We start from the raw sequence: 13,643 nt of genomic DNA on the forward strand, positions 1-13,643 counted from the left end.
CCCACCGTGCCACCAGCCGGTCTCAGCCACAGGGTGAGCTGAGGGGGTCGGTGGGCTACCCTGCCATGGGGCAGGGGTGGCACGGGGCTGTCCGTCCCCGAGCTGGCCGTGCACGTGCATCCGGCAGTGCCAAGCACCGGGATGAGCTAACAACGCCGGTCCTTCGAAACCGCTCAGTAATTAATCTGTACTGTACATTTCCCCTGGAAACAAGCTAATCGGGAGGCATGAGCGATTCCAACAACATACATATATAATTGAGATAATAGTTCTGCATAAATAACATCTGTGAGCAGCAGCTGTTCCCACCTGTGCCGAGAGGGAAGAGGAAGGTGAGCTTGGCTTCACATGGCTGCCGGAATGCCCGTGCCTGTGCCACTGACCTGGATGGCCAGGGTTGGGGATGGCCATGGCTTGGGAAGGCCACAGAAATGGCCATTTTTGGCACTTGTGAGTTCTCTCTGAAACATTACTGAGCTACCGCTGTAATGCTACACAGCCATTAATCCCTCAGTATTTCCCAAATCCCGCTTCGGGGCTGGAGCTGATGCACGGCCCTGGCTTTGCTCTTTCCCAGCTTCCACCTGCTGATCCGAGGGGCCAAGCACCAATGCCGGGACACTCGCTCTGCCTGGTGAGCGTGGCCATCCCCGTGGCGTTCAGCCACGTCTTGCTAGGGCACAACGCCTCGTTTCCCGGGCAGCCCGGTCCCCGCGGTGGGGCAGGCTCGTGCAGGAGGTGGCTTTCTCTTGCCTGCGGTCACGGAGCCATACAGTCCATCCCTGGCTTCCTCCTGGCTCCCTTGGTGGTGGCCTCTGCCTGACAGCCTCCTGCTTTGGAGAAGGGAAAGCCTTAATATTGGGAATATTGAGTGTTTGCTGCGCCGCCAACACTGAGACTCTGCTCACGTTAAAAATGCCTCATGATTATGCCGCCCTTTAAATTTAAACTATTTCTAATGGCATTCATGCCAACTTTCGCAAAAGCCAATACATCCTCCCACCAGCCCACAAACCGCTGCGAGAATAAGAACTTTGCTAAAATGCTACGTTTCCGTTAATCGAAATCCATATGGCTGGAAATACAGTATTGTTTCTTAATAAGGCTGAAGCATCCATTTCACGCAGGTATTTAACAGATGGTGGAGCACAGCAAACTCGTGTCGTTCAGAAGTTCATACATTATACATTTTTTGAGGGGAGATTTCGGTTTAGTCTTCCCAAGTGGGAAAATTCCATTACACGAAGCAAAATGGAAGCTGGTATTTAATGAGAGGTGCTGGAGATGCGTTTCTCTGGGATTAAACTATCTGGAGTTTTAGTGGGATCACGGCAGGGAAAAGACTATTCCTAGGGGCTGGTCGGGGTGGATCTGTAGGAGCCTGAAGCTGGGCAGGTGGAAAAGGCCTGGGCCCTAAACCCAGCAGCCGGTCAGATTGGCATCTTTGGTGTCTCCCAGCAGCTATCGCTCGAGTCGTTTCAGTAACGGCTGCCTGAGCTTTACAGAAAACGTAAAGGCTATTTTTCAGCTGGGAGAGGAAAGGGAAATGTGGCACATGTCGCTGTGAGAGTGGCTCTGCAGACGTATGACTGGACCGACTAGACAATCCATCAGCGCAGACTGAGTTTGGACACAGGAATATCATTTTAAAGAACAGATTTGCACGATTCAAACTGCTGAATGTCTCCATGCCAGGGCTGTGTATTTCCCATGGTGAGCAGCTTCTGTTGCTGGAGACCGGTGATGTTTGGGGTTATTTCTTCCCATCTGTTCCTTGGGTTGTGCTGGGGTGGCAGAAGGGGTCAGAGATGGAAATGGGGGTCCCAGGAGGCAGAGACCAGCCACCGCTCCGTCCTTGGTGGTGGGACAACGGCACCTTGGGGCAGATGCTTCCAGAGGTTTTGCTGAAGTGGCTGGTGGGGGCCATCGGCGTTGTGCCTCATGGCAATGGAGGATGTGTTCTCTGCCCGATTTCTCCCCAAATGACTTAAAAATAGGGGATGCCATTTAGAGAGGAAGGTGGAGGCTGAAGACCAGGACCCTCTGACATTTGCACCTGCCCCAGAAAGGCTGTTGCTCTACCCCAGGGATGGAGGGGGAAGTGGCTGCTGGATGCAGTGGCAGCATTTGGTCCCCTTCCCTGCCTGGCCAAGCCCTTGGGGTGCAGTGTGCTCTGTCTTGCAGATGAGTAAACCCTGAGAAAACAGGCTAGAATGCTCAAACTCTCACGCTGGTGCACAGGGGCTCCCGTTGCCCGTGGGAGGTCTGCATCCTCTGCAGGAGGATGGGGCACGGGAAACGAGCCACAAGCAGAGGGGTTTAATTTTCATTTTCATAAAGAAAGGAAGGAAACTCAAGCAAGTAAGGGAAGGAACGGGATGTTCAGGTACAGCCTACTGAAACTCCTCCGTCCTGGCGGTGTGAGGTTTTTGGGATGACGCTGCCTCTTCCAGATGTTTGCAGCCCATTTAAGATCATTGTAGTCTTAATGGCTGAGCTATAAAAACCGAGAGCAAATTAGCATTTATAAATGTGATATTTCATGTGTATTTGCAAATGCAATTTATGTCACATGAAAAGCCCATTTGCAAACTCCGAGTCATGAATTGCTCTAATCAGGAATTACATGTAATTCACATAATTTTGCAAATTAATGATCCCAGCTCTACCTCACCATGGCAATGCCAAGGCGTAGGGTGGATGTGCAGACCGAGGCTCTCACTTCTGCACTCAGCAGGATGGTCATTGGCCATAGCATCCACAGTTTCTGGGAGCTGCCAAGGAAGCACGCTGGCGGGGAAGGGAAGAATTTTCACTGTAAACCAGGAGCAGACGGGCTGAAGAATAGCACAGATTTTTAAAAGGTCAAGTTTCCATGTACGGTAGCAGGGGAAAATGCTCTGGGGGTGAAGTGTAAATAGATGGGGCTGTGTGGCAAGGAGAACAGCATAATCGGCACGTGGTTTCTGCAGACACTGAGCACTCCTTTAATTATGATCTCCCTGCATTTTTCCCAGCTGGAAGAGAGCAAAGCAAAGTGTGCGGAGGCCCAGAGGTCCCAGCAGACAGCAGCCCTGGAGCTGGAGAACTTGCACACGGAGATGGAGACCCTCAGCAGAAACAAGACCCTGGTGTGTTCGTGGGGATACAGCTGGGGACGGGGGGGTGGAAGGGCAGTGGCACAGCCCTACCTCCTCCTGTTCAATAGCAATAATCAGCTTTTTTACTAAATCTGCAATAATCAGCATCCTTAGTAAATGACCCAACCTCTCTGGGGGGCTTAATGGATAGATAAAACTACTAGAGAGGCGCAGCATCCCGTAGCTCCGCTCTGCAGATATGCAGGAGCTCCCTTTGCCTCTCCTGGTGCGAGGACAGGGTCGGAGGCTGGTGGCAATGTGTCCCAGAGGATGCTGTAGTCCAGGAGGTGCCGGGGGGTGGGTGTCCCATGCGATGCACGAGCCAGCAGCTCTGTCCCTTCTCCTGCAGGTGGATGAACAGCTGTACCAGCTGCAGCATGAGAGAGCAGACCTCCTGAAACGCATCGATGAGGACCAGGAAGACCTGAACGAGCTCATGGCAAAGCACAAGGCTCTGATCGCCCAGGTAGGAGCCGGTGCAGTGGAGGCTGAGCAGCATCCCCCTCTCCAGGAGAGTGCTTGGGAAACCCTGCAGCCTGGCTGAGAGCTGATGGCAGCTCCCATGGGTGCCCAGCAGCTTGGGCACCCCAGGGAGCAGATGCTGGGATGAGAGGAAGGGGTGGCTCACAGCTCTGGCTCCTCTCACTCATAGTTTTGAGTCTTCTTTCAAGAGGTGTCTCAGCTTTAGTTTCAATAGGTGAGAAATCCTGTAGCATCCCTGTCTGGATCCTTTTCTATTCTTTCTTTCACTGTTTTCTCACGTAGAGCTTTAAAAGTGCTGACAGGCAGCCCTGGGGCTTTCTGCGCAATATCCAGACTGAGGCAGGCTCTCCCAAAGGATTGTACCTGGAGCTGAGGGACCCCAAGGCTCCTGGTGGAGCAGGGGTAGGCTGGCGAGACGCCTAATTCACAGTCTGGTGCCCCTTGCAGTGTGATACTGAGCTGGGAGTCTGTATCTGAAAGAACCCTGACGTCAGAAATGACCTTGACAACATGGTTTCTTTCCTGATCTGCAAACCTTTGTTTCAAAAATTAGGAAAGCTGCATCGAGTCAGGAGAATTAAGCTCCTGCAGTCCGGTGCAGGAGTAGCTTACTGTTTCGGTGATAGGAGGTGCAGGCACGAGCCAGCCTTTGTCACCGCGCTCCCCATGGCACGTGCCCTCTGCCCCAAGCCCTGGGGGCTGCTCCCACTGCTGTGCTTTCTCTTTCCACAGTCGGCAACAGATATCGCTCAGATCCGGGAGCTGCAGACGCAGGTAGAGGATGTGAAGAAAGAAAAGCAGAGCCTTCAGGAGAAGGTAATTCCCCCCCAGCCCGTAGCACCCAGAACTGAGGAGTGAGAGCCATCCAGCCGCCCACTGACATGTCTGTGCCCAGTGCATCACCGGTGCCAGTCATGGATGCCGTGTTCTTGTATGAAGCCAGACCAGGTCCATACCCCAGTGGTAGAAAGCCATTTCCCCTTCATAATAGGGTCAGGTTCCTCTTCCCAACGTGCTGTACATGTCCCCGAGAGCAGCATGGTGCACAAGCCGCTCTCTGCCTGCTGCACACCCCATCCCCAACTCTACGGCTGGGATGGAGCCAGGACAGGCTGTTGGGCTCTGCCAGCAATGGTCTTGGGCTGGAGAAAGGTTTCCCTGGCAAGGCTCTTCGGATGGAGACCCCCAGTTCTCCCTCGTCCCTTCCTGAGCTGCTGGTACCCTGGCTGGGATGGGGCTGACCCCAGGATGGGGCTGACCCCGCAATGGGGCTGACCCCATGGTGGGTGCTGCACTGCCTCACCTCTTCGGCTGCACCAGCCCTCCTGGTGTGCCTGGATTTCAATTTAAACAGATGAGTAATTCCATTAATTTAAGTGCCTTAGCGTAGCTAAGCTGCCCAGGAATCAGAAGCAGGACTCACTCCCTCTGAGGCAGAGCGGGTGGTGCTTTAGAGATAGGCCAGATAAAAGAAGACAAAATTGCATAGTTCTAGGTCAAATACAAAATCTGAACCAAACTTGTACTGGGATCGCTAAAAGGGCAGTTTGCTTTGGAGATCTCAGTGTAGCAGCTGAAGAAAAGGGTTGGTCCTCTCAGCTTTCCACACAGGGGTAAATTGAGAATTTTTACGCCTGCTGCCTTCAAAGGGTTTTTGAGAAAAGAAAAGCAAAAAAGATGCAGACATGCATGGCACTTTTTTCATACAAAAATACGTGCTTGTGTCGTGCATTTACTGTGCAGTATTAGCAGCAGGGAATCCTTTGAGAAGCCAAGGGCAATGCTTTTCCATAGTGCCCCATCACCTCGGGGCCACGATTGATCCTTGTGGGAAGGGGATTGGGGGGTGTTTGCACGGGGTCAGGGGCCGGGGAGGTGCTAATGCAGCCCATGCTCTCCCAGCTGCAGGCAGCGCAGGCCAGAGCAGCACGCCTGGAGCAGTGCCCGGCCGAGCGCTCCATCGTCAGCCGGCAGGAAGCCCGCATCCGTGACCTGGAGAGCCAGCTGGACTTCCAGGCTGTGCAGATGAAGCGCTTTGAGGTACCACCTCTTCACCGCTCGTAGAGGGGATGCAGAGCTCTGGCGAGATGCAGCTTCCTTGCAAAAGGCAGGCACAGTGATGCCACCGCCTTGGCTTTGCAGGGAAGAAGCGCCTGGAAAGGGGTGTGGAGGGACATATGGGGTCTTCAGCGAGCTCTCCTGTGCTCATGGACAATCCATAGCAGTCACACCATTGCCTTATCGACTACATGTACTTTACTGCGGTGTTTATTGAAAGCTGTCAGTGGGTGCAGTGCTACAAGCACCCAGAGGTCCCTGCCTCTGGACATCAGTGCAGTGTGTGCTGACTGCTCAGCACATCCATCACAGCACCTTTCCGACGGGCATCCCTCTGCTCTGGCATTGCCCAGAAGTCAGGACATCAGGGTCAATCACAGTATTTCACTGTCCCCATTAATCAGCACGCCCCCAGGATTTTTTACTGTCACTTCTTCCCCGAGTCCCACTGCCCAGGCGTGAAGGAAAATGCTCTTGTGCCCCCAAAACATCAGCAGCTCCGGGGGACGTGGCATGGTGCCCGTGAGGCTGTGTAGCACACATCGCACCGCAAGCTGTGCCGCACCGCGCCAGCCCTCGCCACTTCTCCCCTTCCAAGGGATGGAAACGATGGACGGACGGGCAGCCCTGGGGCATGTGTGTGCTGTGGTGTGTGCAGTGCCGGACACAGGGACGGGCTGGGGTCTGCACCCTAACTCCTCACCCCCATCTCCCCAGGTGCTGGTGCTGCGCTTGCGAGACAGCATCATAAAGATGGGTGAGGAGCTGGAGAAGGCGGCCGAGTCAGAGGCACGGGAGAAGGAGAGCACCAGGTACTACCAGAGGAGGATGGAGGAGATGAAGGCGGACATGGATGAGCTGGTGCAGAGGGAGCTGGAGTCCAGCCGCCGGCGCGTAGAGCTGGTAAGGGGTGTTGACCCCCGCAGGCTCGTGCAGCCTCAGGGTCACGGGGGGGGCTGCTGCTGCTGAAGGTTACCCCCCTGTAACCTGCACGTTGGCCTGAGAGTCCTGGAAAAGTAATTCTGTGTGTGGTGCTTTGTGTGCTGTGTTTGGAGATGGAGCTGGGCAGGTTGCTGTTAGCTGGCCCCCGCACAGGTAAGCCGGGGTTCCCAGGCTGCTCCCCCATGGCTGCTGTGGGTCTTGCTCATGTCAGGGTGTCAGGTTCAGCTTTGGCAGCGGAGCTGGGGAGCGCTCGGAGAGGCGGGGAATTGCTTCACATCCCTGAACAGCCCCAAACCATTGAACCGAGGCTGTTACCGAGGCACATCACGTTCCATTTCTCCATAGCTGGGCTGTCCCTCTGCTCCACGTTTTATTCCAGGAAGGAGATTGCTTTGCCTGCTCAGCTCTAAGAATTGCTGGGAAGTTGCTTACGTCATTCCTGCACCTCCTTGTGCTGCTTTTCCTTGGGTCAGGCAGAACCGCAGTGGGGACGAGCTGTCCCCAAAAACCCTTGTCCTCGTGCCAGTCCCCCGTTTGCCGAAAGCCATCCGCATGCCGGGGCTCAGCCTGAACGCCAGCTCCTCGTGGGGCTCCTGGCTTTGCCAAAATCCATCCCCCCGCGGTGTGGCGGTGTGCCAGGCAGTGCCGACAGGCAGCTAACCTGCTCTGCGCACGCAAAGCCCCAACCGGATTTGGAGTACGGCAGAAATAGATTCACCTTCATTCTACAGTCCTCTACGAGCATCTCCTTCGTGGTGTTTCCTTCCAGTAAACAAAAGGAAAGCCGTGCTTCCGAGCAGTAATTGAAAGATATTGCATTTCTCTGGCAGCACAGCCACATTAGAAGCAGTTATTTTATCAATAATCTTTTATTTAACAATCAAGGAGATTTCAGCATTTATTTCGCCCCGAGGCTGCCAGCCTTTCTGAAAGGAATGGTGCTTTAGTGTGAATTACTCCACACCCCCTACCTATGCCGGGAACAAGCTTTGTCCTTGCTCTGCCAGCCTGGATCCTACGTGCTCACGCGCGGCTCTGGCCGCCGGGACACCCTCCCCGGGGGAAGGAAACGTGTCTCCCCTCTAGGCTGGAGTCGTGCAGCCATCGATGCTTTTCAGAGTCCTGAGATTTGACGAGCAGACGCTTTGCTGAGTGCCTGCCAGCCTCAGGCGTGCCAGGCAAGACCCCAGGGCTGCCTGCTGGGCGTGCAGCAACCCCCCTTCCGGGGCTGGATCCCGCTGCTTTCCCTGCAGGTGCCAAGCCAGACACGGCTTCAGTTGCTATGATAACTGTGTGTTTGTTGCAGCTTTGTTAGAAATGCGATGTTTTGGCACACAGATGCGCTGTCTGTTAGGATACGGGTGGGTTCTTCTAGCTGTATTTTTGTATTTGGGCATGTATTTTTAGAAGCTTTTTGAATGTTTCATGTGGGGATGTGAATGATGGGTGTAGCAAGATACTTGGTCTTCTTAGCACGCTTGTGTTCTCACAAATGAAGTTTGCAAAGAAGTCTGAAAGGGATTTTAGAGGCGCCTCCCAGGAACAAACACAAAACCTCATACACAGACCAACTCCTAAAGCAGTTCTGAGGGGTCTGGCTTTATCCGGACACCCAGACATCGGGATTACCTGGCATCCGCTGCAGCGGGGGCAGGAGGAAGGAGCCTGGGTGAGCTGCAGTGGGTGAGCCCCTGCAGACACCTCTCACCAGCCCCGGGTTGCTCCCGTGGGAAGAATCGGGGCTCCCTGAGCCCAGCACGGCACGGAGCATCACGGTGTTCCCCGGCAGCAGAGGCATTCCCGCAGACTGTGCGTACTCTTAGCAGCCCTTGCATAAAACATAGCGGGAGAGCTGTGATCGCAGAGCCCAGCCGAGCTTGTCGAGCGCCTGATGGGGAGCATCAATAGTTAATAGAAAGCCACTTACGGCTCTGCTCCTGTTAAATCCCCATCAATTATAAATGCTGCATGAATTATTCACTTAACATTACTTCAGGCATGGTCTGCACCTAACAATTTTTTTAAAAAATTTATTTAAATAAACAGTCGGAGGTTGTGGACTTGCCACGCACTGTCAGGGTTTTAAGTGATGCAGTGAAGGGACAAATTCATTGTACAGATTGGGTTAGAAATCTTGTTTCCTTGGGTCTTACGAGCTGGTGCCTGTATATAAGGTGTTTTATTCTCACAGCTCGTATTTATCAGTGGTGGAGGCATTTGGAAAATCCCGTCCATCCCCACACCTTCAGCCAGGCTCAGGACAGCTGCTTTCATCCCTCGTTTTCGACCCAGCTTTGGGCAGTTGGGAGGAAGAAGCTTCCTCGTGCTCACGGCATTCACAAGCAGCAGGGAAAATCCGTCGAGAAGTAGGGATGGGAGCTGGAGAGCTGACTGCCAGGCAGATGGCTCTGCCTTATGAATTTTGTAAGAAGAATGGGGTTTGAACACCTTCCAAGCCCAGCGCCACCGTAGCGAGGGAGGCATGTTTTCTGACGGCGGGGGCAGTGCTTGGCCCTGCTTGTCTCTGTCTTTGCTCCAGTTGCATGTACTGAATTTCCTCCAAGGAGCTGTAGCTCCTCTTCTGATAAAATCTGGATCCCAGCCTGCAATAGCTCCTCGTTTCTCAGCTGCTGCGCTGACACCCGGAGCTTGACAGGCCAGACCCAGGCGCCTGGTCTCCTTGGGTCACAGCAGAAACTGAGTCCTAGCGAGAAGCGAGAGATGGATTTCCAGCTTAGAGTTGGTCTCGGGGAGCTTAAAGCCAAGACCTGGTCTCTGTGCTCATTGGGTGTGCACGCACGCTTGTGCGTGTCCTGACACTTGTCCCCTGGTGAAGCTGCCTGGTGTGGCGCAGGGAAGGATGGAGCAGGGGCTGGGACCAGGCGTGGGGCAGGGGTGTGTGGGGCAATGAGCGTCCGTCACTGCAGCTCGGACCAGCCACCAGCCGTGGTTTCCCTCCTGAGGCTGTTGTTAGGGCAGGATGGTGTTGGGTGCTGTGCACAGCTCCTGGCATCAGTGCTCTGGAGATGATGCTGGAAATGGGTAGAGGGTCCATCGTGCGCCCTGGGAAAGCAAGGGGGTGTTTGCAAGAGGCCTGGTCTCAGCTGTTTTGGGTGTCCACAGCCACCACTAAAAGCCCCAGACAGGGGCAGGGACACTGCATGAGGACCCTGTCCCATGTCTTGCCTTTTTGGGGCAGTTTCACATCCTGGCAGAGCATCTCCTTCCTTATCCATGGGTTTGCTGCAGCAGAAGGGGAGATGCAAGTGACTAACAAGTCAGGATGGACAAATTCCCCTTTTAGACAGTAATTCTGCCAGCAGGTGCCAAGCAATAACTAAAAAGCTTAAAGAAGCTCATGTTCCTGTGAGGAGGTACCTACAGCTGTGCTGCCCATGACCGAACTGCCTGTGCAGCTTGGATTTTATGGGAGAAATCAAGCAGCTGTCGGAGCTCTGGGATGGGATCTCAGCCAAGGAGCCCTGGGTCCCTCCTGCCTTGGAGAGCTGGGTGCCTCGTGCCCACGTGGGCTGTGCCAGGACACCTTGCTGGGATTCCCAGGGAAAAGCAGGGACTGATCCTGCTGGGATGAAGCCCCAGCTGGAAGAGACGTGTGCTGGGAGCTTCTCTGCGTCTCCTTCAGCCGCCCTGTTCTGCTAACCCCCCCTCCAGCCCCCCCTCCATGGGGGGCTTGCGGGTGCTATCTTAAAATCAGGTTTCTTTCACGAAGCTGTGAAATGCATCAGTGTAATAATTAACTATTTTTACTGAAAACCGAAGCACAGGTGTGAAGATATTCTTCACGCTTTTCTTTTTTTAAAAAAAGGTGAGAGTCGCAGTGTAAATAACCTTTTTTTTCCTGGTTCTTAGGACGGCAGATCTCCTTTGTAACGCAGCCGTTGCCGCCACGCAATCCAGCAAGCGGTAGCCCGTTACCTTCTGGTCTCTAAGATTGGGGTTTTTTAATTTTATTTTTCATTTGCAAGCTTTAAAGATTTTTTTTTTTTGGTAGTTTGAGTGAACTTGAGAAGCGAAGTGGGAGCTGTTTGTGCCTCCAGCTGGGAATGTCACGCTCCCACCCAGGCAAACCTACAGCTCCCAGCAGGGTCCCAGCCAAAACCCTCTGATGTCTCCGCAGCCAGCACTGCCCGCTCCTGGGTCTTCTGGAGCTGCTCTTTCCTTTAAAAGCTAATGACTTTGACTAAGTGTAACGACAATTATCATCAAAGGGAGCCAGTCCTTAGAGGTGAGGTTGGGTGATGGAGCAGCAGTGAGTGAAAACTCAACCGTATATGGCTAATTAGGCCTGTTGTACAGCAGGTATGTGATTTCTGGTTTGCCATTAAAGAATTCAATTCTTAAATCATCAGCACTCGCGGCTGCGCACACCAATTACCGGTAACGCCGGTGTTTGCGAGCGCAGAGAGCGCCGCTCGCCCCGTCTCACTCAAGACTTCAACCGCGGAGATTTTGTCACTTCAAACTTTCTGAAAACCCGTGAGTTAATTACTTAATTAAAAATAATAATGATTGATGAGTACTGCAGGTGTACGCTAAATTATTCAAATAGAAGCAAACCAAATTGGGCTAATTAGATTACACTTCACTTCAGGTGGATGGGAGCTTGCGAAGGTTATGTTGTGACAGCAGAACCACCAACAAAAATAAAAGACAGCGAGGAGGATGCGGCGCTGGATGCTCTGCGGTGCCTGCCTTGCATCCTTTTATAGTCCCGTGAATTATTTCACTACTGGTTTCGCTTAGGTCTTTTTAACTTATCTTCAAATACTTCCAAGACAAAATTAGCTGAAAAAGAAACTCTTAAGAAAAAGAGGGTTTAGAAATCCTTTTCCAGAGAAGCAAGGAAAGCAAAGCCAGGATGTGGAGGGACCAGGGGAAGGGATAGGAGAAAAGGGGTTGCCAGCTGAGATGTCCCCTCTCCCGCTGTTTCCAGGGGTGGAAACACCTCCAGCTGCATCCTGGTGCCCCTGGCACTGGCTGCCAAGGGCTGGAGCATCTTTTTCTGGCTGTTGGAAAAGGAGGAAGCCCCAGAGATGCTTGGGGATGGTGGGCAGCGGGGTCTCCCCTGCTGTCTGCACAGGGACAAAGCGGGGAGGCCACCCCCAGGAGCAGGGAGCCCCCCAGGAGCTGCCAGCCCACATCTCCTCCTGTCCTTGCAGTGCGAGCGGGTGGTGCTGTGAGAGGGGTGGGTGGTCTGGGGGGTGCTGCAGGGGCTGTGGGCAGGACAGGTACAGAGGGGCCCTGTGAAACGCAGGGAAAGGCAGCCAGCAGGCCAGACCCGCTGCTGCGCACTTGCATGTGACATTTGCAGCAGGGATTAATTTTTTTGCAACGTAACTCCTGTTGTCGGTGTCTTTCCAGCACGAATGTGCAGCAGCATCCTCCTGCCAGCCCCCAGCAGGGGTCTGGGCTGTGAGCACCAGCATGGGTTTGCTATGTGCTGACTGTCGCCAAGCGAGTTCCTGTCTCCCTTGTCTCGAGAGAGCCTTTAATTCTGGCTCCCTGTCAGCAGAAACTAACCTCAGCTTTTTAAAATAAATGCTTTTGACTTGCCAGTGGGCCGGTACCGCCAGGTTTTGGGGATGCTGTGTGCTGGGGTGATCTGTCCACCAATGGGCTGTGCATGGGAGAGTCTGATTTGGAAATGTATGCAAAACCAGGCAGAACATATATTATTTATTGATTATAAAATATACATCAGCTGGGGTTTCTGAGCTGGGCACGCTGGTTTCTGCCGTACGTGACGGGGTTGGTGGACAGGGCCAGATAGGCTGGTGCCAACAGGGACCGGGGTGTAAACAGCAGAGGATGCTCCGCAGCCCGTTTGAGAAGCTGGTGCACCTTTCCCTGGGCGCCGAACTGATGCCACGTCCCCGTCTGCCCCCAGGCTCCCTGTGCCACGGCCGGGTGTGTGGGCAGGTTGTTGCCGGTTGGCAGAACGGACACGGTAGGGCTGCTCCAAACTGCTGCAGGGCAGGAGCGGAATCACAGGAGCTTTTCACTGGAAAATCAACATACACCTGAAGCGAAGGTGAAGCAAGTTCTGTTTCGCCGTTGCTGGTTTGTGGCAGTAGCTGTAGCCCTTTTCTGGAGCACGGGGGCTTTTTCCAAGTCTGGTGTCTGCTTGTTTGCAAGGGAGGAGGCAATGATCCATGCTTCTCCACGGGAAAGGAGGGAGCGTGCTTCCACAAGCTGATGCGAGCCCCTGATGGGGACCCCTTTGCCAGGGCAGTCCTGCACCTGGACTCTTCCTGGCCAGCTACTCCGGCACTGGCCCCCAACCCGACTGCTGTGGGGCTCCCACCCTGAGCAAGCAGCACCTCCCTGCTGTGGGACACATTTTGGGGAGCCGCCGGGCTTCGATGGGGCAGCCCCAGCACTGCTCCTGGTGTGCCGTGGGCTGACAGGAGCAGCCCAGCTAAGGTGTGTGTGGTCAGGGATGAAATCCCACCACGGATCATTTTCCCATGCGATGCCTATTAGATCCCTGCTGAGGCCGAAGTGTAACAGAAGGAGAAATCTCATAAACAGTTGGAAAACCGCTGCCTTACTCCCCAGCCATTGTGCAGTGTGAGGGCAGCTGCTACAGCCCTCGCCTCTTCCCTGATTAGGACTGATTTCCCTGGAAGCTGTTGCTTTATAAGCCCCGTTCATCAGCACGGCTCCTCTGATTGCAGCCCCCCCAGCAGCCATCTGGGATCCCGTCATCAGCAGCACCAGCCAGAGCACAGGGGCTCTGATAATGGGCCATTAACGATGAATAATTCAGGTAAAATGACGCAAGTGAGGTGCTGGAGCGTGTCCAGAGAAGGGCAACGGAGCTGGGGAAGGGTCTGGAGCTCAAGTCCTGTGAGGAGGGGCTGAGGGAGCTGGGGATGCTCAGCCTGGAGAAGAGGAGGCTCAGGGGAGACCTCATCGCTCCCTACAGCTCCCTGAAAGGAGGGTGCAGGGGAGGGAGGGGTTGGGCTCTTCTCCCAAGTGACAGGACAAGACAAAACA

General features: G+C 54.0%; 1 protein-coding gene across 1 annotated transcript in view; it reads left to right on the top strand.

Moving 5' to 3' along the window:
* Positions 1 to 5,513: 5,513 nt before the first annotated feature.
* Positions 5,514 to 13,643, top strand: part of LOC104513357 (unconventional myosin-XVIIIb-like) — a gene marked incomplete at its 3' end in the record, with an annotated part of 22,154 nt that continues 14,024 nt past the window's right edge. The window contains exons 1-2 of the mRNA XM_010156680.1: positions 5,514 to 5,663; positions 6,399 to 6,584. Of these exons, the coding sequence (XP_010154982.1) occupies positions 5,514 to 5,663; positions 6,399 to 6,584 (336 nt within the window). The remainder of the gene's footprint in view (positions 5,664 to 6,398; positions 6,585 to 13,643) is intronic.

This window comes from Eurypyga helias, unplaced genomic scaffold (genome assembly GCF_000690775.1).
Source record: "Eurypyga helias isolate BGI_N326 unplaced genomic scaffold, ASM69077v1 scaffold22448, whole genome shotgun sequence".
Taxonomy (NCBI): domain Eukaryota; kingdom Metazoa; phylum Chordata; class Aves; order Eurypygiformes; family Eurypygidae; genus Eurypyga; species Eurypyga helias.